This window comes from Lontra canadensis, unplaced genomic scaffold (assembly GCF_010015895.1).
Source record: "Lontra canadensis isolate GAN:19392208 unplaced genomic scaffold, GSC_riverotter_1.0 scaffold2, whole genome shotgun sequence".
Lineage (NCBI taxonomy): Eukaryota > Metazoa > Chordata > Mammalia > Carnivora > Mustelidae > Lontra > Lontra canadensis.
In genome coordinates, this window is record NW_022630996.1 from 19292337 (window position 1) to 19316275 (window position 23939).

At 34.4% G+C, this 23939-nt stretch overlaps 1 protein-coding gene across 4 annotated transcripts in view; it reads left to right on the forward strand.

Annotated features, from left to right (window-relative positions):
- The window catches only part of POT1 (protection of telomeres 1), a 78599-nt gene that overhangs the window by 27298 nt on the left and 27362 nt on the right, over positions 1 to 23939 (forward strand). For all 4 annotated transcript variants that reach the window (XM_032870060.1, XM_032870052.1, XM_032870068.1 and 1 more), the window contains exons 7-10: positions 800 to 914; positions 15410 to 15540; positions 18889 to 19179; positions 22161 to 22316. In XM_032870060.1, coding sequence (XP_032725951.1) covers positions 800 to 914; positions 15410 to 15540; positions 18889 to 19179; positions 22161 to 22316 — 693 coding nt within the window. The remainder of the gene's footprint in view (positions 1 to 799; positions 915 to 15409; positions 15541 to 18888; positions 19180 to 22160; positions 22317 to 23939) is intronic.

Consider the following 23939-nt stretch of genomic DNA (forward strand, 5'->3'; position numbering starts at 1 on the left):
GGGAGATAACTTTAATATCTTCGATCTAGTTATTTGTCAGCTAGGTACATATCTTTCCTTTCTGTCCCATATGCTGTCCATTATTTTTCTTCCATCATTTATGAGCTACAACATTTTTTATATCAAAGTTTGATGAGATTTCTAAGCATTACCTTTCTTATACTTGAACGAAAGGATCAGCTTCCTTGAAAAAAACAATTAACTCATTTTGATTTAAATTTTAAAGTTTTAACTTATAGTGCAGTAGGTAGTAACCTTATTTCTGGTTTTTGGTGGGATGGATAGGTGATGGGGCCAGATGTGATTGTTTGACTAATATGCAGACATGGCCTTGTAAATCACTTTCCCCTTTCTTTCCAAACCTGTGTACAATTATTTCAGATAATTTTTCTTTTCTGTTTTTCCCATTTTTAATGTATTTATACCATTTACAATCAAAACCTGTAGTAAAATCTTTATAATAATATAGGGGGGAAAAAAGAAATATATACCACAAGTTTTGAAGTGATATTACTCAAAGTTAAAATCCAGAACCAAAAGTTCTTAAATTGCATTTCTTAGAATTATATACAAATTACATAATTTATAATCAAAATTCTTTCTAAGAAAAACTGGTTGGTTTGTACAGTAACCTTTATAAGCTGTCTATTTCCTTTTTTTTCAGGCTATATCCTATTTTTAGACACTTAAAAGGAAAAAAATGCAATTAGATTGGTTGTTATTTTAAAAATTTAATTATAAAATTATTCTAAAATGTAAATACTTAGTGTTGATATATTCACTGTCTTCGCTTTCTTAGGTTCCAGCAACACATTATATATATACACCCCTGAATCAACTTAAGGGTGGTACAATTGTCAATGTCTATGGTGTTGTGAAGTTCTTTAAACCTCCATATCTAAGCAAAGGAACTGGTAGGTATTAAAATTGGTAAAGATTTTAATGGGCTGGAGCTGCTTTATTGGTTTCAGAAACATAGCTCCTTCAATACTGTTAAGTCTTAGAAGCTCAATTCTCATTTATTTAATTTTTTACATATTTATTTGAGAGAAAGCATATGCACACACATGGTTGCATGTGAGTGGGGGCAGGGGTTGGAGAGGGAGAGAAGGGAATCCTCAAGCAGACTCCCCGTTGAGCATAGAGTCCAACACAGGGCACTGTCCCAGCACCCTGGAATCATGACCTGAGCCGAAATCCAGCGTTAGCCATGTAAGTGACTGAACCACCCAGGCACCCCTCAGGTCTGACTTATAATTGCCAAACAATTCATAAGGACATTTTTGGCCATTTTCACTTATAAAGTAAGTATGGTCTTTAGATTCCAAAGACTAAATTAAGAAAACGATGCTAAACTGCAACATGACAGCATATAAAAGTATGACATAGGCTAAATATAAAGTATTTTAGTACTATAATGGTGGTATATAAATCACTTTTAATTCTGGTATAGAACTTAAAAAAGACCAAAGTATAAAAAATAAGTACCTGTGAACATGTTAATGAATACATGATATAAAAAGATACCAATTATAACATTAATAACAAAGTATATGTGAGGAGGAGTAGAAGTATAGTTTTTATATATAATATTTATTAGCTTAAAATAGGTTGTTATAACTTTAAGATGTTTTATGTGAACTCCATGGTAACCAGAAAGAAAATACTTACAGAAAATACACAAAAGGAAATGAGTATGTTGCTACATTAAAAAAAAAAAAAAATCAATGAAATACAGAGGGCAAAAGTGCTAAAAGACAAAACAGCACAATGGCAGTAGTTAAGTCCTTTCCTACCAGTAATGACTTCAAATGTAAAAAAATTCAACACCTCAGTCAAAAGGCATAGTACTTAGGTTGTTTTTAAAGATAATTAAGGTATAACCTACTAATTCTATAAAATACAAGCTTTATTTATTTATTTACTTTTTAAACAGTTTTTAAAACAGTTTAAACAGTCTGATTTTAAAGAGACTGACATAGAAAAGAATAAGAAAACATGAATTTCAGTTTTCTGAGGGTTAATTTAGTAAAGACACCATATAGCTTTACCTTGGTTTAATTCAGTTCAACTGAATTTAACAGTTACTGATCTATTTAGTCTAACCTGAAACAGCATTTGTAAAAGGCACCATTATGTATGTATCAAGAAAAGCTCTCCCAATTAAGTTATGCTTCACTGTTAATTTTAAGATGTAGCCATATTTTAGAGATATTAAAAATGCACAGTGGTGTTGTTGATGAAATACTGTCTTCATCTACTGCATGCCAGGTGCCGTGGTTCTTCCTAGAAACACAAAGATGTTCACATTGAGTTTATATTTTAAAAAATATTTTATTAAATTATATATATGTAAATTTTATTATTGTGGAGTGAACTCGAAGTGTGCTCTTTAGTGGGAGATGAGGGAAACATCATATTTTCATGTAGTCAGAGGATTTTGTTAATGCACAATGGAAAGACTTACTCCGTGAAAGTGACTGAAGACTATGAAATCCAGAGAAATTTGAAATAGGTGGCAACTAAGTCTGAAGGCGTCAGAGGGATGTGTTATTGAAAACTCTGGTGATTTCTGTTTTAGCAGAAAGGGAATGTTAAACAGTAAGGTTGAAGCAGAGAAGTTACTGTTTAAGTGTTTATTTCTCAGATATTTTCATTTGACTTTCCTTTATCTCCACAGTCTGTATTCTCCAAGCTATCATACTTTTCAACATTTACTTGCATATGTTCATTTTGGTGGTTTGTTTGCGTCATCAGGTTTATTGTCCCCTGAATCTTAATAGTCTGTAAATTTGCTATAAAGGTGTGATCACTGTGATCCTCTTCTGGTTGTGAGTGTTATCTGGCAGCTCTAATTGGCCTGATGAATTTATGAAGAAGCTACATGTACTGCCAGTTATGTCCATCTGACTTGGTAAAAGATAGAACTTAAAAACTTTTTGAACTTGTTACATCGCTAATTCTTGTCACTGAAAGTTTTTATTTAATTAATCAACAAATGTATTCAAGAATAACAAATAATAGTATAGACTAAAATGATAGTTGTTTTTAAAATACTGATGACTCAATATTAATTTTAAGTTATTACTGGAGAGCATAATCATGTTTTCTTCTGACAATGTTATTAAATCATGTGTATATAATGAAAGCCTTGGGGAACTATTATTTTTATTATATATTCATATGTATTTTATGTCTCTATCAGATACGTTTAGTTGGATCCAGTCCCTTAATAAAAAAATTCATGAGTAATAATGAACCATCTGTTATTACAATGATAATATGTTTCTCTATTTTTTCTGAGATACTGAATTAAAATGAATGCCATCAATTTTACCACAACATATTCATTGAAACTCTAAGTCACATGTCTTTACTGCCAGCAAGATGGTAAAGTTTTAAAATTATCTATTACATAACTTTAGTTACACTTTTTATTTCTATTGATAGCACTCATCCTTCAACATGCTGTAGGAGAGTCAGACAAATAGCACTTTCCTGTTGAGGAAAGGATCAACTTCATTAGTATTACTGAGATGTACCAGAATAAATGTACAGGAACCATCCACAGCTCTGCCTTTTTTGTATTTACATAAAGCAGTATTATTTTGCAAATGTGGGACCACAATCTTAAATACTACATCCAGAGGTACATAACTAGTTATTTGGAGGAAAGTTACCTTTATGCAGCTCAAATTTAGGTAAATGGAAAGAAGTTTATTCTGTCCTGTGTCATCAGCTGGAATTTTTCATTAAAATTTATTTAATAAATGTTAAATTCAGTGCTACTGAGGCTGTTTGGTGCACTCTAGCATTTGTACTTCTTGACTAAAATTTTCCTTCAAGACTTTCCTCTTCATTCTAATAGTAATTACATATGACCTACATGCTGCTGTCTTATTTCTGGTAGCACATGTTTATTCCCCAATCTTTATAATCAGTCTTGGAGAAGTTGTAGCTTTTTTTCTATAAGTCTGTCAGTCCTGTTGTTAAAAGGACATTATAGATAATTACATTCTTTCTTATTCAATTGTGATAAGATTCATCATGAAAACCGAGAATTTCTCAAGGATTATGGAAACAACATTTAGTAAAAGATAATTGCATCATCAAAATTGATTTTGATAATGATTCATCAGGGCTACATAATATGTCCTCTTTTATGTATGAAGGCAAGGGCATTGCTGCCTTAGGATTTTGAGATTTTACAGTAATTATCTTCTAAAGCCTCACGTTTGCTTTTGCTTCAGAGAACTGGCTAGACACAGTTGGGTATGTCAGTTTTTGCCTTACACAGATAACATATTTTTTTAGTTAATGTCTTAAGAAGTTTAGTTTTAGCTTTGTCTCAGATTCTAAGAAATAGCCTACAATTTCTTTAAGCTTGAGACACATTTACTCTGTTCCTATTGTCTGTTCTTGCTAAATAAGATCAATGTAAGCTGGCCATAAAATACTTACAGGCTTAATAGTATGTGACTTGTCCTTGTTTGTTATCAGTATCATAATGCCTGTTCATTCTGTGAGCAAATTGGAGGAGTAGAGGGAACTCTGTTTTTGCTACTTTTCTAATATTTGAAAGGAGGGATAGCCAAAATATTTATATCATTTTTTGACTGTCCACCTCTGCTCCCTCCTGCCTTTTTTTTTTCTTTCCCCAAACTCTGTGATCCTACAGGTCTCAGCCTTTTTGTGCCACATGATATGGCACATTGCCTATTACTCCCTAGCTTACCAGAGGAATGCGTTATGTTCCAAAATTACTTGATTTTCATACCTGCCTCCCATTAAAAGTCTCCATTTTTGGAAAGAAATTTGACTAATCTTGAACAGTTTGGGTGTTACAGTGTTTCGAGAAGCACATCTTTCTTTTGCTGTTCATTATCTTATAAAAGGATACCTCTTTTAGCTGCAAACTGAGCATTATAATCAAATTTTTAGAGCAGTATCCAAAACACTGGACTTTTGAGAGACCTTGTCTATTTTTTCTTTTAGTTCTTGGGATAGGGTGCTAGGATATAGGGCCCTAGGAGTTTTTTCCTGTCTATAGAACATCCCAGCTAGCTCTAGAATGCTATTTTTGTCTGTGTAAAAATATTTTCACTCAGGAGAATGATTTGACATATACATTAATGTCATTAGCATTATTATTTGATTATTTTCTTTTGTATGAGTAATATTGGTTGCATATTAAATGATTATGTAGTATCTTTTAATTTTTAAAAGTATAACAAACTACATATTCCACATTAAAGAGAATTTATTAATTACTGAATAATTTATAACTCATTGGTGTTCCATTAGATCTAGGACACTTCTTATTCATCAAAGAGAGATTAAAGTATCTAGTATGATATAAAATTACATGTATATTAATTATATTTTTTATATTTTAAAATTTATAATGCATATTTGAAAGGATTTTGGTTTGTTTTTTTTTAGGTTTTATTTAAATTCAAGTTAGTTAACACATAGTATGTATTATTAGTTTCAGGGGTAGAATTTAATGATTCATTATTTACATATAATATCCAGTGCTCATCACATCCTGTACCTTCCTAAATGCCCTTCATCCAGTTATCCCATCTTCTCATGCTCCTCCCTGCCCACAACCCTCAGTTTGTTCTCTGTAGTTAGGAGTCTTTTTTTTTTTTTTTTAAGATTATTTATTTATTTATTTGACAGACAGAGATCACAAGTAGGCAGAGAGGCAGGCACAGAGAGAGGGGGAAGCAGGCTCCCTGCTAAGCAGAGAGCCCGACGTGGAGCTCGATCTCAGGACCCGGGGATCATGAACTGAGCTGAAGGCAGAGGCTTTAACCCACTAAGCCACTCAGGCACCCTATTTTATGGTTTGCCTCCTTCTCTATTTTTTCTTTTTTCCCCTTTTTTCCTCTGTGTTCATCTGTTTTGTTTCTTAAATTCCACATGTGATTGAACTCATAGGATATTTGTCTCTCTCTGATTGACTTATTTTGCTTAGCATATTATATTCTAGTTCCACCCACATTGTTGCAAATGGAAAGATTTCATTCTTTTTGATGGCTGAGCAGTATTTGATTGTGTGTGTGTGTGTGTGTGTACATATACATACTGCTGCTGCTTTCTCCATCAGTTGATGGACATTTGGGCTCTTTCCATAATTTAGTTATTGGTGATACTGCTATAAACATCAGGGTGCCTATACCCCCTTCAAATCACTATTTTTGTATCCTTTGGATAAATATCTAGTAGTGCAATTGTTAGGTTATAGGGTAGCTCTATTTTCAGCTTTTTGAGGAATTTCCATACTGTTTTCCAGAGTGGCTGCACCAGTTTGCATTCCCACCAACAGTATAAAAGGGTTCCTTTTTCTCCACATCCTTGCCAGCATCTGTTGTTTCCTGACTTGTTAATTTTAGCCATTCTGACTGGTGTGAGGTGGTATCTCATTGTGGTTTTGATTTCTGTTTCCCTGATAAAGAGTGATGTTGGGCAGTTTTTCATCTGCTAGCCATCTGTATGTCTTATTTGGAGAAATGTCTGTTCATGTCTTCTGCCCATTTTTTGACTGGATTTTTTTGTTTTTTGATGCGGAGTTTGATAAGTTATTTATAGATTTTGGATACTAGCCCTTTATCTGATACAGCATTTGCAAATATCTTCTCCCATCTCATAGGTTGCCTTTTAGTTTTATTGATCGTTTACTTCTTTATGCAGAAGGTTTTATCTTGATGACGTATCCCAGTAGTTGAGTTTTTTGTTTTTGTTTTGCTTTTGTTTTTGTTTTGCTTTTGTTTCCCTTTCTTTTAGAGACATGTCTAATAAAAAGCTGCTGTGGCTGAGATCAAAGAAGTTGCTGCCTGTGTTCTCCTCTAGGATTTTTATGGATTCCTATCTCATATTTAGGTCTTTCATCCATTTTGAATGTATGTTGGTGTATGGCGTAAGAAAGCGATCCGGTTTTATTCTTGTGCATGTGGTTCTCCCAGTTTTTTCAACACCATTTGTTGAAGAGACTTTTTTCCATTAGATATTCTTTCCTTCTTTGTCAAAGATTAGTTGACCATAGAGTTGCGGGTCCATTTCTGTGTTCTCTATTCCGTTTCATTTATTTGTGTGTCTCTTTTTGTGCCAGTACCATATGGTCTTGATGATTACAGCTTGAAGTCCAGAATTGTGTATATCTTTGGAAGTTTTAACCCTTTAGGAGTCCTTTACCCTTATAAAAATGTGATGACAGCTGTAGAGCTTGCCCCACAAAAATGCACATGTATGCCTAAAGACTTAAACATACCATATCAAAAGTTCATGCCCCCCTCCTCTGAACTCCAGATTGCAATCTACTAATCTATGGTATGTTCATATGTTACTTGAATATTCAGCCAGTATCAAAAACCGCAAATATATTTTTGGTTTAACGCATAGTTTTTAAAATAAATAAATTTATAGTTTTTTTTTTTCATTCACTCATTTCGTCATTTATTCAAAAAACATTTATTAAGTACTTTTTATATGCCAGGTATTACTCTAGACTTGGGAAAGGCAAAGATGTCTAAGTCACTGTTTCTACCCTCAAAGAATGTTTAAGACAGATAGTAATTATACAGATAGTAAGACAGATAGTAATAATACAGTGATTATAATTGTTCATGATTTCACTTTGTTTTTAGTCTTTCCTCAATTTTTAAGACTCACCTTTTATTTCTGCACTTATTGTTGGCTATCTAAGATAGACTCTTTATTAAAAGTTGAACAGCGAATTTACTTACCTATTCTAAAGGCTAGAGGTTGTGGATTGGGGAGGCATGGAGTTTTCCATTTCCAAGAGCTAAAAAGTTATGTCTAGTTGAGCAAGATAAGACTCTTCACAAGTGCTTGGCTATCTTTCAGGAATGGAGGGCATCTAGGGGTCATGGTTAGTCATTACTTACCTCTTTAAGACCTTGGAGAGGTGAGCTAAGCCTCTCTTCATTACTATTTCCTGCTTTTTTGTCCATGACAGTAAGAAGTTGGTTTCCACTTGGAAAATGAAGGTGGAGAAAGACCTTTCTTCCCCTGTCTCTGAACTTTTGTATTGCTTGCTTGCTTATATTCAGGAATGACTGTGATGAAGCTTGAAGTCTCCATCTGGCTTTCAGTTCATATCATAGGACTGAGTCTGTCTTTTATGACCTCTTCCTCTAAGAACTTATTAGCCTGCTAATTTAGAAAATCACCCTTACGTTTCATTAGTTTATAATTTGAATTGCTTTAGTGGATCATAAAAATCAGTACTATTATTTCCTCATTCTTTCTTATAACTTAGGTTGCATACTTTTATTCATTTAATTAAACAATTTCTTTGCCAGCCTTTATAGCATTGTACTAGACTTAGTTGTTGTCCATAGTGATAAAGTGATAAACTCTCAGATAGTTTATCATGAGGGAGATGAGGAAGACCTAAATTTAATCAACTGGCTAAGGCACAGTTGTATGCTATAACTAAAGAAGCAAGCAGAGTGCTTTGGGAGTGAGAATGGAGAGATTAATGCTAACAGGGGGAAAGCCTTCTAAAAGATACTGAATTTGAGCTGAACTTTTGAGGATAAATTGGATGTTGATAGATGAGGAAGAAGAGGCCAACACTCCAGATCTTGGAATTGCAACAGCAGTTGTCAGACTTTTATAATGAAAATGTGGACTTTCAGTTTCAAAAGCTAACTGCTGAAGAAGTTGACTTAAGTATAATTTTAAGCAATGGAATGTCTGCAGGATACTGATGCATGATTTCATGCTCTTGTGGCAGTCTTTTTGAGGGATCATTATTAAAGACTTAGGATACTTTGCGCTGTACACTTTGTTTATTATATTCTAGACCATAATTTAAAAGTATATTTTGTATTTATGGTTTCTATATATGGTAGAACTGATTTTTAATAAATAGTAACCAGTAACCTTATTTATATGATAGAATTATAATATAGTTGGCAGTTGGCCTTTGAAAGATGATGTTCTTAGAATTATTACAGATAAAATGTTTTAAGCAGCTATCAGTGGAATGCTTTGCTACATTACTTCTCAGGTAAAATGGATTCTAGTAATATTTAGGTTCACAAAAATTACTTTCAAGTTACAAATTGCTTTGCTTTCCATCTGTATTTTTAAGTTCTTCTATTTCAGTTTACTGCTTTCCCTCCACTTTACAAATCATGATTGAGAAAATCAAAATGTATATTCTTTTTCAGTTTGGTTGTCTTTTTTTCAGCAATTTCTGGAAGCTTCTTATGTGTTAATGATATTAGTCTCTTTTTTTTGTCATAAGTGTTAAGATGTTTTACCCAGCATTTTAGTTAGAGTACTGATGGTCTTTGAAATACAGATGTTTAACCTACATTTGGAGTTGTAATTTTTTTTAGAGAGGCTTTTCCATCCATTATAAGATCTGAAAAAGTAGTCCTGATTTTCTTAAAATTCTTTTATATTGTTAAAAACAGATATTGCATATATTTCCTGGAGGAATTTTGTTTTGTATGTAGTGCAAAATGATCTTTTTGGTGGCAGCTCACTTATTTTAAAATCATTTATTAAATAATGTAATGTGTAAGTCACGTACAATATACATACCTGTACATAAAGATCTGTGAAGCAACACTTAACAGAGAGCCTAAGATGAATTTTCTTCTCACAATATGTGAGCCTGTGATAGTTCTCCTTAACTGAGAGGAGGACTATTCAGATGTTGTCCAATTTTTAATCATTAGAGTATTTGCTGCAATCTCCACATAAACTTTTTGGAGATACAATAATACAGTTTTATTGTTAAACTCAGTTTTTTAGTTCTTCATTTATAATTTTAGTATTTTTTTAGACTTGGAGGAATATGTTGCTTGCATTTGCAATATCCATGCTAATTTGCTTTCTGTCTCTATCCCCTTCTGGACACTTCATATAGATGCACTCATTCAGCATGTGGTCTTTGCTTCTGGCTTCTTTCACTTGACGTAATGATTCTGAGGTTCATTCATGTTGTAGCATGTATTCATTTTGCTGAGTATCAATATACTTGTATAATTATTTTAAAAATTGTTCTAATTGTTTTGTCTTTCTTATTTTCAATACAAACTCTGTGAGGATAGAGACCATTGCTAAGTATTACCATAAATCCTTATACCTAGGAATACCATCTATTGTGATTGCTCAGTACATGGAGTAAAATGTAAAACTCCAGAACATAGTTCCAGAATAACATTTATGAACTTATGAAATATCAGCCTACATACCTATCTATTCTGTGGGTTTTGTTTTAAATTTATGTATTTATTTATTTTGGAGAGAGAGAGAGAGAATGTGAGCTCAAGTGTGGCAAGGGGCAAAGGGAGAGATCTTTTTTTTTAATTTTTTTCAATTTTTTTATAAACATATAATGTATTTTTAGTCCCAGGGGTACAGGTCTGTGAATCGCCAGGTTTACACACTTCACAGCACTCACCACAGCACACACCCACCCCAGTGTCCATAACCCCACCACCCTCTCCCGACCCCCTGACCCCCAGCAACCCTCAGTTTGTTCTGCGAGATTAAGAGTCTCTTATGGTTTGTCTCCCTCCCAATCCCAACTTGTTTCATTTATTCTTTTCCTACCCCCAGGTCCCCCACATTGCATCTCCACTTCCTCACATCAGGGAGATCATATGATAGTTGTCTTTCTCTGATTGACTTATTTCACCTAGCGTAATACCCTCTAGTTCATCCACATCATTGCAAATGGTGAGATTTCATTTCTTTTGATGGCTGCATAGTATTCCATTGTATATATATATACCACATCTTCTTTATCCATTCATCTGTTGATGGACATTAGGTTCTTTCCATAGTTTGGCTCTTGTGGACATTGCTGCTATAAACATTCGGGTACACATGCCCCTTCGGATCACTATGTTTGTATCTTTAGGGTAAATACCTAGTAGTGCAATTGCTGGGTCATAGGGTAGCTCTCTTTTCAATGTTGGTATGTATATTTCTAGCATAATATTTATGCTTCTCTTTCCTTCCTTCCATTACCTTTTTCAGTATAATCAAAACATGAGGGGATATTTATGTAATTTCACACCAACATAATAAAGCCAGTGCTGGGTGCCTGGGTGGCTCAGCTGGTTGAGTGACTGCCTTCAGCTCAGGTCATGATCCTGGAGTCCCGGGATCGAGTCCCACATGGGGCTCCCTGCTAAGTGGGGAATCTGCTTCTCCCTCTGACCTTCCCCCTCTCATGCTCACTCTGTCTCATTCTCTCCTCTCTCTCAAATAAATAAAATCTTAAAAAATAAAAAATAAAGCAAGTGATACTATATAAAATTTCCCTGTGAAATTATAAGATTGTAGTATATAATATTGTCTTGATTCAGTGATTTGCTTTCATAACTTTTACTTGGGTGTTTCAGTAATAAACTTTTATATAAATGGAAACTTACTGAAATACTGATTGGTTTATAAACAGTGCTATAGTAAGATAAAAAGGAGGTAAAACAACTTTCATGGGGGAATTTTCTTGTGGATTGTATAATTTGTACGTGCATCCGTGCTTCTTTGATTGGATGAATTACCAGCTTTCCCTTATAAAACTCCAAGGTAATTTACACTTAATCATGCTGATGAAATTAGGTGAATTACTCAAGATTGTAGAATATAGGACTTAATTTATCATTTGTTATCTTTTCCAGATTTAATCAGGTTACATGAAGTTAAAAGTTAAATACTTTGTCAGCAGTTTACATATGAAGTCTTACTAAAGCATTAAAGTCAAGTCTTTATCAAGTTTAAATATATATTTTAATATCCTAAAATGTATTTTAAGTAATTTATATTTATTTTTATATTACATCAGCACCTAAATGTACTATTTAGGTAGGTAAGGTAAGAATACTGATTTATGGAAGCTCTTTCTACTCTTCCTAACTTTCCTGCTGGTGTTAACTATCAAAATGGACTATTGTCTTTTAGTTTTGTAACTTCATTGTTAAAATGAAAAAAAAGTTGTAAGTTCTTTGTAATTTCACAAGTTATTTTTCCTACATTTGGGAATAAGTTAAAATGAGGTATTGAGAAAGAAATTATTTTTATTAGTTTATGTAGCCTTTTTTGATGGATTATTTATTTGGTAAGACACTTCACTTCCTTGAAGCAGTAAAATAAAACATTTAGCAGTTTGCCTTGTTAGTATTTGTTAAAATGGGTAGCTTGGTTTCTACTCATGAATCATGCTAATTGAAAGAACCTGAAAGCTATTTACTATTTCATTTAGATTGTTACTTGTTTTGTTATTGAGAGCTAGTTATTGGACAGATTTTTTTTTTTAACATTTTATTTATTTCAGAGAGAGCCTGCATCTGTGGGGGGAGGGGTGGGCACAGAGGGAGAGGGAGAGTATCCTAAGCATACTCCCTGCTAAGCACGGATCCTGACCTGGGGCTCAATCTCAGGACCCCAAGATCGCAGTCTGAGCTAAAATCAAGAGTTGGACAAACCCAGGCACCTCTGGACAGATTTTTCTGAATGCCACTTGTTTTCTTGAATCTGAATTTTTGTTTCCTTCTTTCTTTGTTAATAAAAATCATATTAAAGAATTTGAAATCATAAACTTGATAAAAGTCATGGATGATACTTTCAAAAAAATGTATAAGCCAAGAGAAAAAGAGTAAGGAACAGGGACTTAGCATGTGATAGCTCAGATGAATGGTGTACAAATATGCTCCATGTAAGGAGATGCCACTTTCATCCACATAGTCACTTATATGAAAACATGCAAGTGTGGCGATTTTAGGCTTGTCACTCGAGTCCTGATGCAGCTGGAGAGTGCCCTCTTTCACATGGAGCCAGCCCGTTTACCCACTCAGAATTCTGAGCATTCCCTTAACCCATTTGGCACACACATACCTGTTGTGATGCTCTCTGGGCATCCCCTGAGGTTGCTTTTGTCTCTCCACAGTCCATTCCCACCCCAACTCTGAACCTGACACAGATCCTAACCACCCTAACTCTGAACCTGACACAGATACTGGGGGAATGGGGAGAGGGAAGGGTCTAGAGAAGCAATGTGTACATTGCAAGTGGCATTTGTGTCCCTCTTTCTGATGGTTTTTAAGAAAAGGCCAGATGTAGATGCATGTGTGGGTGCAGCCAAGACTTCTACTCTCTTGGGCTCAGTAAACAACCTCTGGAAAGCTTTTTGGGTTGTGCAGTATTTCTATTTAAAGAAGGAAAGGCTTTTTCTCATTTGCAGGAAAGCAGTGCAAAAGCTAGTGGTTGCCTTATAAAGACTCTGTAGATAGTGGACCTATTCTCAGTTTCCCACGGTGTCTTTTGCCGTCCACCAAGTCATTTTTTGGAAACAAAAACAAGATACGGGAATAGAGATGATCAAGATGCCATAATGCAACTTGGATTTATAGAAGGGTACAGTAGAGCCATATGATACTTGCAAAAAAAGAATGTGTCATTCTGTTAAAAATAAAAAAATTGATCTTTGATTTTTTGGTAAGACTGCTACGAGAAAAATGTCTTGAAACAATACTCCTCACAAATAGAGCTACTGAAAAAGCAAACTCAGAATATAAATTTGGTTTCAGTGGATCCTGCTGATGTATTAAGAAATGAGATGTAATATTATTTACTCTTTGAAGATGCTTACCAAGATTTTGATTTTAAGTTTTTTTAATGTTCTCTAAATTATTTCCCCTTTCTCAAAGAAGCAAATTTCTTTTCCTCCCATCTTCCTTCTCTCTTTCCTCCCCTTTCTTCTTCCTTTTCCCCTCTCGTTCCTTTTTCCCTGTCCCTCCATTCCTGCTCTCTTCCGCTCCATTTTTTTCTCTCCCCTCCACTCTGCGTTGTCCTTCCTTCCTTCCTTCCCTTCCTTCCTTCCATTTTTTGCTCTATGTCTGGTAATTGTTTACTGTCTTCATATTTTAAAATGTAGGTATGGTTTGTTCTAGGTTATAGACACTCATCTTGTTTGCTTTGTATGTAAGTACTTTGTTTTTCCATACTTTTTGGATTATTGCAGCTTTGTAGTACATCTTGAAGTCTGAGATTGTGGTACCTCCAGCTTTGTGCTTTCTCAAGATTGTTTTTCCTATTTATCTCCTCCTTGAATGGGAAATCCGAGACAAGTAGAATTTTAATAAGGTGCCTTGATTGATAATGTCACTGTGGAGTGGGTGGGCAGAGAGCTGCGTGTCTGGCTTTAGGCTCCCTAAGGTGGTAATGCAGAGGGACTTATTCTGGGTGGTAACCCCCACACCGGAAGCCTTAGTACTTCCTGGTTAATCAGTGAAATGTCCTTGAAAAACAGCTTGTGTTCCTGGATGTGGTCGGTTTAAATATTCTGCCTCCCAACCTGAAATCATTTTCCTGGGCAGTAGAGGTCAGGATGCGTGGTTATTGAAACAGTTGTTGTGTGTGTCAGCTTTTAATTAACCTTGATTTTGGCTCTGCTTTTCACTTCCACCCTTAATCCCAATGACTCCCATCTTCACTGTAGCCACTTTCTGCTATGTTCTGGATTGTCTCCCCTCTACTTTTTATCCCTAACCCTTTGCTTTCCCATCTTCCTGAAACATAGTGCTATCTTCTCCCCTGTTCCTTCACTCCCTTCTCTCTTCCTTCACTGTTCTGGGTTTATGCTCTTCAAATATTGATATTGTAATTACTATGGTACTAGATAGGACTAGAAGGCAACACATTTTCTCAGTGTGCAACTTTCTGAAACATGCATATCAAAAGGCAACATCTGTTACAGTTTTTACTACCACCAGTATTTGAAATTTTCATTTTCATAACATCCCAACTATTAATTTATTTTGCCAGCTAAAGTGTATATGTTTCTTGTTCTAACGTGTAATCTTCTGCAAGAAACTAGCAAATCCTTATTTTTTTTGAGGTGTTGTTGTAATTTTCTATGAATTGTTTGTTCCTTTGAATTTCGTAGTCACAGTGAAGTCCTGGGCTTTATAAGCAGTTTTCATAGATTCTTTATGCAGTATACTGATCTTCATCACATTTGCTTCAAATATCTTCTAGTCTTTGTTTTCACCCTAATTTTAATTACATTTATTTTAAAAATTATATTTTAATTGAACATGTTTATCTGCTTCATGATTTCTAAACTTTGAAGTAATAAAAAAGTTACTACCCCTCCCGACAATTTATACTAATTAAGAATTTTAGTTTTATTTTACTAAACTTTCTAAAATTAATTTTTGTGGAACACTCTTGCAGAATAATTTGGCAGTGCATTTTGAGAGCCAAGAAACTGTCTCTGTATTTTGATCCTGTTCTCAGAAGGTTTAATTAAAAGGAGGGATAAGAGTTTGTTTAGTGGTTTGAATTCAACCATATTCTTACTTTGTCAAAAGCTTTGAAGTTCTAAAATGTAAAATACTTTTGTGTTTTCCAGATTATTGCTCAGTTGTAACAATTGTGGACCAGACAAATGTAAAGTTAACCTGCCTGCTCTTTAGTGGAAATTATGAAGCCCTTCCAATAATTTATAAAAATGGAGATATTGTTCGCTTTCATAGGTTGAAGGTATAGTTCGTACTGTCCAGAACTCATATCTGTTTGAAGAGAACTGTGTATTTTTCTAGTTAGCCCTAATTATGTAGTTGCTGTGGTAGAACATGGCAGTAAGCATTTCAAGAGACAAGAACAAATACAAATAATATTAGACATCAAATATTAATATTCATAAACCTCTTCATTTGGACAAACTGCCTGCCCTCCCTCCACAAGAAGTGCATTAGATGCCATGATTTAGCCTCGTTGCAGCCTGTCTTCTCACTTCTGAATGTAGATTGATAGTCTAAAGGTTTCCATGTAGAGCTGGTTAAAAAAACAAAAAAACCCCCTAAGCCAACAGGGCTTTTTTTTTTTTTTTTTACTTTTTTATAAAATAATTATACAATGATTGAGAGGTTGTATTATTTTTCTGTTTGTTGTATTAATTCAAGTACAGTGAAAAGCATTGAGACATTAAGTATAAAATCAAAGTAAGTTGAACTTCATTTATGAAAAGTGTGTTAAAACATGAACAGATATGTTGGTACTTCTAAAATTTTGCTATCAACTGAATGTAAGGAAACCTTTAATATGAAGGTTAAGCTATTAAATAGATTGTGATTTTAAAAAAAATTAAATATTTTAATATTTTAAATCCCTTAGGGTTTAAGCATTTCAATCCCTTCATCTTTTCCTCTTGTTATATGGGTTTCCATAAAGCTCTTTCGTTATCTTGGTTGTCTTTTTTCTTCTAATACTTTAGTTTATCTGTGTCCCTCATGGTCAGTGCAATGCCCCTCAATGAGCACAATATTCTGGTGTGTTCTCTCTTAGTTTTGGTGGGAATTACCTTCTTTATCTCTAATGCCTTTCCCTGAGAATAGATGAATAGTAGAGAATATTTTTGTAAAGTTAAAAAGGAAATAGAAATATTATCATCATAGCAAATTTATCCCAACTTCAAAAAATAACTTATTTCTCACATACTATTGTTTCAGACAGTGCACTCTTCCCTCCTCATGTTTTTAGTTGTTATTCTTGCTGTTGTTTAACTGAAGTAGGATATACATCTCTCAGTTCTATTTATTTTAAAGAGAATAGACTGTAGGTTTTGGTTTTTTAATGTCTGGCTAATACTTGTGTGAGTCAACCATATTACTGCATATAGTTTCACTTTGTTCATTTTCATTGTTAAGTGTGCAAATGCATCAGAATTTATATATTCTGTGGGACATTCGGTTTGAGGATATTATGCTGCTATAAACAGTCTAATACATATCCTTTAGTGAATATATATATTAATATTTTTATTATTAATGAAAAATTTACTGGATAGGCTTAATAGATTAGCTGTATCATGTTTACTTGAACATAGATCAATAGAATTTATCTAATCTGAAGAATAAGGATAAATAAGAGATTGATAGAACCCTGGGGACCTATGCAATGATATCAAATTGTGAAACATCATTTGAGATGCACAAGAAAACTATGTGAATGGGAAGCAGAAATATTTATAGGAATACATAGAAATAACCAGAATTTTTCTAAATGTGATGAAAACATTGACTTACAGATTTTAGAAACTCAGTGCACTCCGTGCATGGCACCACAAAGCAAAGCATGCCTAAACAAATCACTGTGAAACCATTGAAAAAGATTTGAAAAAAGAACTTGAAATGAGCTGGCAGAGAAATAACACATTCCATATAGGAAACTGTAATACTAGCCGTCTTTGATTTCTTATCAGAATTAATGGCACTTGAGGAACAAAGCAATGATAAATTTAAAGTGGTGATAGAAAATTGATTCACCTGGAATTTTGTATCCAGAGAAAATATTTTTCAAAAATGAGAGAATCCACGGTCAGCATATCTTTACTACTATTAAATGCTAAAGGATGGTGTTCAGGACAAAAAAGAATGCTACCAGCCAGAAACTTGATGGTTAGGAAATAACTAAAAACAAAGGAAATGATAAAAGACACTGTTTAGTTTTTCTTCCCATAATTTCATTAAAAGGTAAATTACTGTTTAAAAGAAAAATGGTAACATTAGTAAACATGGAGTTTATAAAATATGTAGAAGAATATGAACGATAGCACAAAGAATGGTTAGGGTGGTTAAGTGGAATTAACCACCGAAAGGTTAGTACATACCTTCAAAGGTTATTACACTTTAAGTGTAAAATGGGATATGGGCAAGTGGGGAATATGACATGGAAAGGAGGGATGATACAGTGGAACTGTATTGATTCCAAATAAACTTTGAGATAAGGATTCTTTCATAGCTCAGAGGAGGTAAACAATACTAGTAAATTCAATATTAGACAGGAAAGGAACAATAGGAAAACAGTTTTTAAAAGGCAAAAAGGGGGGGCGCCTGGGTGGCTCAGTGGGTTAAAGCCTCTGCCTTCGGCTCAGGTCATGATCCCAGGTCCTGGGATCGAGCCCCGCATCGGGCTCTCTGCTCAGCAGAGAGTCTGTTTCCTTCTATCTCTCTCTACCTGCTTCTCTGCCTACTTGTGATCTCTGTCTGTCAAATAAATAAATAAAATCTTAAAAAAAAAAAAGGCAAAAAGGACACAAAAGGAAAACAAATAAGATAGACTTAAATATAATCATATCAATAATTTTATGTAAATGGCCTAAACACTCAACTGAATAAAAAAAGAAAAAATACCAACTTCCTACAAGAAATGAAGACTTCACAAACAAGTTATAAGTAAAACTATAGAAAAGATACACCAAGCAAACAATAAGCATAAGGAAAATGAAAGCACTATATTAATATCAGATGGAGTATTGAGGGAGATTAAAAGGGAGGGGAATTTCATAAGGATAAAAAGATTGCTTAATGAAGAAGATGTAACCATGCTAAATGCACCTGCATCTCCCAGCCAGGCCTCAGAATTCGAAAGCCAATCTTTGGCTTATCTTGGCCCTCAGGCAGACTGGTGACACCTTCGCCTCCCTGCATTTTATTCACTTTGAAGTCTTGTATTTAAGCATTCTGATTTTCCTTGTAATGGTCATAAATAATTGTCACTTACTTATTTTTCCCTTTGTAAATTACACGTTAGTAAGAAAAGTAATAAGTGTAAAAGTGCAAGCCTGGTAGGATCAGGGAGTCGACTACCTAGACCTTTAAAAAATAGAAATAAATACTACATAGTGTTCTAAGTTTACATGGTGCTTGTGGATCTTGATACAGCCCAGTTGACTTTTATAATTTTGTGTGCTAATTAAGTAAAATATATTAAATAAGCATATCTTCTATTAACTATCCTGGCAAGACTTTATAATCTTTCAAATTTCTTGAGTTTGGGGGTTGTGCGTCAGTAAGCTGTTTTGTTTTCTGCTTTGCCCAACTTCGTTAGATCCAAGTGTATAAAAAGGAGACTCAGGGTATCACCAGCTCTGGCTTTGCGTCTTTGACATTTGAGGGAACTTTGGGAGCTCCTATCATACCTCGTACTTCAAGCAAGTATTTTAACTTCACTGCCGAGGACCACAAAATGGTAGAAGCTTTACGTGTTTGGGCATCAACTCATATTTCACCTTCTTCGACATTGGTAAAATTGTGTGATGTTCAACCACTGCAGTATTTTGACCTGACTTGTCAGCTCTTGGGCAAAGCAGAAGTGGATGGAGCATCATTTCTTTTAAAGGTAGATATTTTAAATACTTGAAATTATAAATTAGCACCACCTACATATCTAAACAGAGCTTATATTTCATTCTGGTGGGATAAATGTGCATACTACGTATTAACAATTTTAAGTCTAACTTACCATTTTTGATGAGCCTTGATATTCATGCAACTCTACTCTTGAACTTATACTTTCAGAGAAAAATAGCATTCTCAATAGTTTAAATATAGTTTATGCTTTATTTATTTCTTATTTTAGTATTAATAAAATATAAAGTTGTTTTTTATGTTATATTTTAGTTGCAATTCTACATACTCGTATTTCTGCTTCCCTGTCAGGGTAGCCTTCCTATTTACTTTCTTGGCTAATTCATGTTGGGTTCTTTTCCCATGTCATTTCACTGCCTGTTTCATTGCGTAGATCACAGATAGTTTTGAAGTGTTTATTTTTGTTCTTGTTCTGTTTTGTTTTTAAATCAGCATGATTTTTTTTTTAATTTCTTTTCAGCATAACAGTATTCATTGTTTTTGCACCACACCCAGTACTCCATGCAATACATATCAGCATGATTTTTAAAAAGTAATGTAAGGGGCACCTGGGTGGCTCAGTCTGTTAAGCGTCTGCCTTTGGACTCAGGTCATGATCCCAGAGTCCTGGGATTGAGCCCTGCATCAGGCTCCCTGCTCAGCGGGAAACCTGCTTCTCCTTCTCCCACTCCCCCTGCTTGTGTTCCCGATCTCTCTGTCTCTGTCAAATAAATAAACAAAATCTTGAATGGATAAATAAATAAATAAATAGTAATGTAAGACCCATCTGATCTTTGTTTATACCTACTTCAATTTACTCATGAGTAGCTTCTCTAAAAAAAAAAAAAAAAAAAAGATTTTATTTATTTATTTGACAGACACAGTGAGAGAGGAAACACAAGCAGGGAGACTGAGAGAGGGAGAAGTAGGCTTCCAGCTGAGCAGGGAATCCGATGCAGAGAGCGCAGTCCCAGGAGCCTGATCCAAGGACCCTGGGATCATGACCTGAGCCCAAAGCAGAGGCTTAATGACTGAACCACCCAGGCTCCCCGACTCATGAATAGCTTCTGAAAAAGTCAGTTGTCTGATATTAATCCTTGTCAATCCATCCTATGCACAATACATTTAAACAAGCACTGCTTCAGTTCTGCTCCTATCTGACTCAAACAGTAAGATAAGAGAGTACAGAAGCACGAGTATTGGGTTTAGCTTTATCATCATTTATACCTTGCCCTTTTGAAGGAATGGGGAAGATAGAAATCCCTGAATAAAAGATGAAGTTTTTAAAGTTGAAAGTGACCCATTTATATGCACGTGAAATACTCTAAAAAAATAATTGCATGCTATAAAAAAAAGTTAAGTTGAGGTGCCTGGGTGGCTCAGTGGATTAAGGCCTCTGCCTTCAGCTCAGGTCATGATCTCAGGGTTCTGGGATCGAGCCCCACATCGGGCTCTCTGCTCAGCGGGGAGCCTGCTTCCTCCTCTCTCTGCCTACTTGTGATCTCTGTCTGTCGAATAAATAAATAAAGTCTTTAAAAAAAAAAAAAAGTCAAGTGTCTACCTTCAGCTCGGATCATGGTTCCAGGGTCCTGGGATTGAGGCCCACATCAGGCTCCCTGCTCAGTGGGAAGACTGCTTCTCCCTCTCCCATTCCCCCTGCTTGTGCTCCCTCTTTCTCTTTCTCTTTCTCTCTCAAATAAATAATTGTAAAAAAAAAAAAAAACACCACTCTGTACAAATAATATATTCATGATAAACATAACAAGTGTCATTTCAGATTGATGAAGACAGATTGTTGAATGGTTATTGTTATTTTTTGGAAAAAGGAGTCAGATCTGTTTATAAAATATACAAATTCCTAACAGATTAAGTATTGATACAAAATTACAAAAGTTCCAGAATTTATTTTAAAAGAAAAAAAAAAGACTAGGTTGTAAGTGATTAAAACTGAAGCATAAAAATAAAGTAGCAACACTCTAATCTCTCAGCTCCTCCCCCAAAAGACTGGTAGCTTCGTCTAGAAAGCTATTTTGAAGTCACAAAAACAGTATACATGAAATGAAGGAACAGTTTCCAAGGGGAGAAAAATGTTTGGGACATATAACGTAACTATTCCCAAAGTGTTTGTTCTGGTTTTTTGAATAATCTAGGGAACAGTGAGTGACCCAAACTCAGCGATTGTTTATTTGAAATTTGGCAGTCACCAACATTATTGAATACTTCTTCTGTAAGTTGACCCTGGCAGACAACCTCTCTTGTAGAAAAATCAGTGTTTTCTGTTCAGTAAGCCTATTTCTCTTGTGTCAGCCAAATTTCTTACATACAGAGGCATTCTTACCTCATGCCAGATGTCTCTTGCCATGCCCTTTTATAACAAAGCATAGTGGTGTCTTAAAAGCCTAGCATAACACAGGCTAGCTGACATGTTGAGGGTGATGTAGTGCATACTTACTCATCCCGTGCCCTTTGTCTCAACATGGTTTACATAGCAATCCAATATATCTTTTCCTTTTCCAGCACCCATGATTTTCAGGCATTTGAATTCATAGCCTCTACCATAAACCAAATGTTTCTATCTGTACTTTAAAGGCCTTTTCTGAATTAGAACGAAGTGAAAAAATGAGCAAAGTTTAGAATACATTTCTAAAAGTTAGGGATTTATACTTAAGAAAATTAGCAGATATAGTCATAAGGGTTTGTATATAAGATGGTAAGAAGGATAAATTCAACAATATGTTAGTACTTTTTTCTAAGTAGTGTGAATTTTTTTCCTCTTTACGTTTACTACATGTCCTATATCTATGCAATCCTTTACAACCAGAATATACACCATATTTAAAGTTCAGCAGGTATTTGGGGGAATGCCTTTATTTACGTTTAATTTATATTATTAACATCAAATAAAACTCTTTTAAAAATCTTTTACAGTTACACAAAATAATCATTAAACTTTGCTCTACCCTATTATGGCAGGTATGGGATGGCACCAGGACCCCTTTCCCATCTTGGAGAGTCTTAATACAAGACCTTGTACTTGAAGGAGATTTAAGTCATATCCATCGGCTGCAGAATCTGACAGTAGACATTTTAGTCTATGATAATCATGTTCAAGTGGCAAAATCTCTGAAGGTGATGTTGAGTAGCAAGTATTTGCTCTTTTTGTTTTTATAAATGTGGGTTAAATCTCATTTGCAGGTGATATTTGAGGTCTAGAAATTAACTCCAAACTTATTTTTTCTTTAATTTTTAATTTGTAAAATATATTGAAAACAAATTATTAGAAAAAAACTCAATTATTGGAAGATGCATTAAGTTATAGTGGTTTAACAACTTTTTAAAGTAAAATTAAAGAAATTCCCTGGAAATTTCTAGGAAAAATTTTTTGTATGAAGATGTATAAAATATTTGTAATCTTAAATGGTAAGCTTTATTAATTGATTTTTCAAAATCTAGCCTACAACTTTGTACTCATTAATTTAAGAAGCTTTTTTTAAGATTTAATATTTTATTTGATAGAGATATCACAAGTGGGGGGGGAAGCAGGCTCCTCGCTGAGCAGAGAGCCTGATGTGGGTGTTGGGGGTGGGGGAGTGGATCCCAGGATCCTAATGTCATGACCTGAGCCAAAGGCAGAGGCTTAAGTCACTGACCCACCCAGGTGCCCCAGTTTCAGAAATTGTAAATCCACCTCATAAATTGTGTGTGTTTATACTATACAGTTTATTAGAATTTGCTCACTGCTTTTGAGTTATTTTTTAGGTAAAAGTGAACTGTCCAGATATGGCTCTTCTTGATTATTAATATTGGGAATATTTTATTTATTTTATTTTTTTAAATTCCTTTATTTGCAAGTATCTTTTCTAGCAACAAGTGGCATCAATAATAGCAATAATAATAGTAATATTTTTTAAGCACATCATATATATTTAGTACTATCCTGTGCAGTTGGTATTGTCACCTTTCACATTTTACAAATGAGAAAACTGAGCAGTCACAGGTTAGGCCCAAGATTTCATGGCTACTTGGGTGAAGCCAGTATTTGAACATAGTGTTTGTTTCCAGGATCAGTCCTTTTAAGCAGTATAAAGAAATGACTTACTTTATTGCAAAGAGATTCTGTCCTACCTTTAGGGAGTTATACAGCCTACTTATAGAAAGTTATATGGCCTACTTATGGGAAGAAAACAGTAAAAGTGAATTGCAGTTGTTTTAGATCTGAATTTTATGCCCAGTTTCCCTTTGTAAATAAATGTTCTTGAAGAAGGAAATGGTTCCTCACACACACAAATAAACTCAAATCGATAAATTAGGTTAAAGTCAGGATCCAGGAAGGTGATAACTGAATTTTCTTGTCCTTTATGTGTGTGTGTACATGCTTTCATACCCAACATATAAAGATAAAATGACGCTGAAGATGCATTTTGATGCTTTTCCCTAATTTTCTCTACATTGATTACTTTGTTTTGAAAACAAATGTAATGATAAAACCAATTCAGAGTCTTTTTTAAATACAGAGTTTTGGGGCACCTGGGTGTCTCAGTAGGTGAAGCATCTGTCTTGGAGTCAGGTCATGATCCTGGGTTCCTGGAATCAAGCCCTGCATCCTGCTTCCTACTCTGCGGGGTGCCTGCTTCTCCCTTTCCCTCTTTCTCTTTCCCACCAGCTTGTGTGCTCGCTCCCTCTGTCTCAAGTAAAATAAATACAATCTTAAAAAAGAAAATACACATAGAGTTCTTTATGAATGAAAAAGAT